This window comes from Merops nubicus, unplaced genomic scaffold (assembly GCF_000691845.1).
Source record: "Merops nubicus isolate BGI_N331 unplaced genomic scaffold, ASM69184v1 scaffold29157, whole genome shotgun sequence".
In the NCBI taxonomy this organism is placed as follows: Eukaryota; Metazoa; Chordata; class Aves; order Coraciiformes; family Meropidae; genus Merops; species Merops nubicus.
In genome coordinates, this window is record NW_008618798.1 from 8,550 (window position 1) to 12,294 (window position 3,745).

The 3,745-nt window shown below is 59.1% G+C and overlaps 1 protein-coding gene across 1 annotated transcript; it reads right to left on the minus strand.

Moving 5' to 3' along the window:
* Positions 1-935: 935 nt before the first annotated feature.
* Positions 936-3,641, minus strand: PAFAH2 (platelet-activating factor acetylhydrolase 2, 40kDa; the record flags this gene model as incomplete). The annotated part of the gene is made up of 6 exons (XM_008943577.1): positions 936-1,030; positions 1,248-1,396; positions 1,514-1,684; positions 1,811-1,902; positions 2,236-2,349; positions 3,527-3,641. Coding segments are annotated over 6 exons (736 nt in total), but the record flags the coding sequence as incomplete, so codon positions are not given.
* Between the last annotated feature and the right edge of the window lie 104 nt (positions 3,642-3,745).

Here is a 3,745-nt window from a genome sequence, read left to right on the forward strand (position 1 = left end):
CCTGCAGCAGCTTGTCTGCGATGGCAGGAGGTGCAGCAAAGCCAGGGCTGTGGCTGCTGTCCCCCCCACGGCTGGGGGACAATGCAGGAGCAGATGGTAGGGCTGTGCCCTGCAGGGTTCCTCCCACCACAGTGCCAGTGAGGGCCCCGGGGAGGGTCTCCAGGGTAAATCTGTGCAGCTTCAGCCCTTCCTTGGGGTGGCTGAGGATCAGGCTGCCCCTTTAAAAAGTGCCCTTTGCTCCAGGACGTGCTGTAGGTGCTTCCAAAGTGCCTCTTCCCCAGCACCAGCCTGTGTCCATTTGCAGCAGCGTCGCTCCTCCTGCTGCAGGGCCAGGCTGGGCTGGTTCCTCCCATCCCCATCTCCTCAGCCCCATTTCACAGCTCCTGTGGTGCTCAGAGATACTTCCAGCCAGCGCCTTGCTTAACACCATCCTCCTTCTTTCTTCCCCCTGATTTTAGGCGTGGATCTGGCCAGCTCTCCATGATGATGAGATTTTCATTGCCTTCCTGCTTGGAGCCCTGATGCTGCATCTTCTTGCATTGGATCTTTTGGCCGTGGTTGAACTACCCCAACCCATGGTGAATGACCTCCCTGCCTGCTCCTGCCAGCAGATCCAGCCAGGCCCAGCGAGGGTTTGATGCCCACTTACCCCTGTGTGCAAGAAGGGTGTCACCTCGGGCCCAAGTGACAGCCAACTCAGCCTTTACCCCGGGGAATTTTATTCCCACAGCCCCCCAGCCCTCACTTCAGGCAGCACTTGAGCAGGGAGGGCTCTCCTGGCATCTTTACTGAGCACAGACGTCCTACAAACGTGGTCCCCAGGTTCTGCTCTCCTCATGGGTCCTCCTGCCCTCGTTGGCTCCCGCATGGCTCATTCTGGACATGAAGCAGCCCCTTTTTCAGGGCCTGGTTCCAGCAGGCAGCTTCAGGGCAGGCTACAGGCTGGGGCGGCTGAACGGCGCTTCTGGAACAACCGAGTCTCCGATGCCCTCCAGGAGCTGGTCCCACTGATCAAACCCCTCGTCCAGGCCTGCATGGGGCAGAGATGGTGATGGGGTTACTACAGCGACCATCATCTCAGCTCCAGGCGTAAAGGAGCAGCAGCCACCAGATCCCTTTGCTTTGTGCAAGGTAAGAAGCACCCAACCCAAGCCCAGGGAGGTGGTGGCCACCCCACAGCCCCCTGCAAGGCAACTCTCATGCCCTCCCTGAGCCCCCCCCAACGTGCCCTCTGCCCCAGGCCATACTGAGGTGCCTCTGCAGGAAGGCCAGAGCTGCACGGCTGGTGATGTCCAGACCCTTGTAGGGGTCCAGGGTTCCCCTCGTGCTGAAGAGGCGGCTCATGAGCTTCCCAGTGAGAAAGGTGAAGTCGGTCTGGCTCAGGTGCACGGAGCCCCTGGGACAGGGAAGGGATCTGCTTCAGAGGGAGCAGGGAGAGGTCCTCCTGCTGGGACAGCTCTCAGGTGCTCCCAGGAGGGTACCGGTTGGTGGGTGCCCCCAGCCCTTGACTCACAGGATGGTTATAATCTTCGTCTGGCTGTTTCTGGAGCTCAGTCTCTTCATTTTGGCAACGCTTTCCGGAGTCTGGAACTTCTCAGTGTTGATGAAGAGCACAGGCTTGGGCACCTCTGGGTACAGCACGTTCTCCAGGGGGAACATCCAGGCGTCGAGAGCCACCGCACACCTACAGCAGGACAGACACCCGGTGCTGCCACCCATGCCATGGCTTCTTCCTGTCCCTTCCCTTCCCACCAGGATGAGCCACATGTCCCCAGGGCTTCCTGCAGCTGCTCATCCCTGCTGTCCCTACCTGAAGCTGGGCTCTTTCACCAAGGCCAGCACTGCTGTCACCCCGCCGAAGGAGTGGCCCATGACGGCGACCTTGGTCAGGTCAACGTTGTCCTGCAGAAAGCAGAAGGCTGAGGAGCCTGCGCCCAAACCTCGCTAAGGAGGTCCCTAATTAGGGAAGGAAAGGCTGTGGGAAGAAGACCAGCAAAGCCCTGCTGCTCTGCCCTCTGCATCAACGGGACCAGGCTTCCCCAGCACGGATGGAGGAGAAGAAGGAGAGAGGCACCAAGAGCCGAAACGTGGAAAGCTGCAGCTCTGCGCAGACCTGGCTTCTCCCAGGAGGAAAAGTCTCACACAGCAAGGACTGATCCTGCCAGCAAAGGGCACCCAGACCCCTCATCAGCCAAAGGATCCCCGTGGCAGGTCCTTCAGCACAGACCCAGCTACCTTCAGCACGGCGAGGTCGAAGTCCTGGGGCAGGAGGTTGGGGACGGTCCCACCGCTGGCGATGTCCTGGAAGAGCCGCAGCGCTCGCACGCACTCCTCCGCCCGCTGATGGACCTGGGGGGAGAGGTGCCCCTTCCCCAGTTAACCCAGCTCCTCCACCCCACGACTCTGGGGCCAGACCCTCCAGCCACGCTCATCCCTCAGCCCTGACAGGGCTCTCCCTGAATTACAGCAAACGTCAAAGCCAGTGAGAGGCTGCAGCCCGGGGGCTCCCGCGGGGATGCGCTGAGTTGATCGGAACCGTTTCTGGGTTTTTTTTGGTAGTTTATCATTCAGTTAATCTGAGAGCTCAGGCAGCTGGAGATCAGCACCAGAACTCTGCTCCGGGGAGGTGGGGGAGAGCTCCTGTTCCTCACCAGCTGCCCCCAACCAAGCCTGCCGAAACCATCCACCAGAGCAGACACCCGTGGGGAGCCCAGACCCCCCTCTGCTCTCCTAAGGACACAAATGCTCTTGGCTGCTGCTTAAAGGTCTTCCCCCCAGGTAACAAGTGGCAAAAAATGGATGAAAACCTCTCTCTGCTCCTCCCTGCTCCCTCTAACGCAGCAGATGCCCCAACTGAGGCTGGTGACAATTACTGACCTGGTAACGATTTCTGTGTATAATTTATGTCACATTCACCCTCAACATTTCTGCTCCTGGGTTCATATTTACAGGAAAAGTGTTTCCCTTCTTTGTGCCACGTGCCACGAGACAGAGCATACACAAAAATAAGAGGCTGGGAGGTGATTTAAGACTGCCAAAAGCACCACATTTCCTAGACAGCTTTTCAATGACAAATTTGGCCTCAGTGTTGTCCTTTTAAAAGAGGCAGAAAGGAGCAGGGGGGCTCAGCAGGAGCCCTGCCCGTGCCTCAGCAAGCAGCTGTCCAGCACAATTCCAGAGGGACAGAAAGCAGAGCAGGGGCAAACCCAGCAGCGGGTGCTGAGCCCCCCGGCCCATGGTGCTGGGCTGGGCAGAAAGCCCCTTTCCCCCCAGGGTGCAGGTGACATGAGGACGCAGCAAAGCCCAGCCCAGCTCAGCCAAAGCTGGACAGGACCCCATGAAACAGATGAAGAGGCTGAACAGATTTTTCTCAGCTCAGAAGGAAGAAGCTCAGCACCAGCATCTCAGCAGTACAGGTTTGGGAAGGGCAGGAGAGGAAGAGCCCAAGGATGAGGGGTCAGCTCGATTTGCAGGAGGGATTTCATGCCTCCCAGGTTGCCCACCCTAACCCCCCCCACCTTGGTACCTGCTTGTTTCGGAAATAAAACTCCTTCTGCCCCCGGGGCACCCGCTGGTGGGGGATCCACTCCTCCCTCCCTGCCTGCGCCGTGCAGAAATACGTCGCAGAGGCAGAATGGTCCCTGCAGTGCCAGGAGGGCAGGCAGACGTGTCACAGGGGCACCAGCAGCTCCCCAGGGCACAAAGTCCTGCCAGGCCCATCACAGAATCATAGAATCGTTTGGGT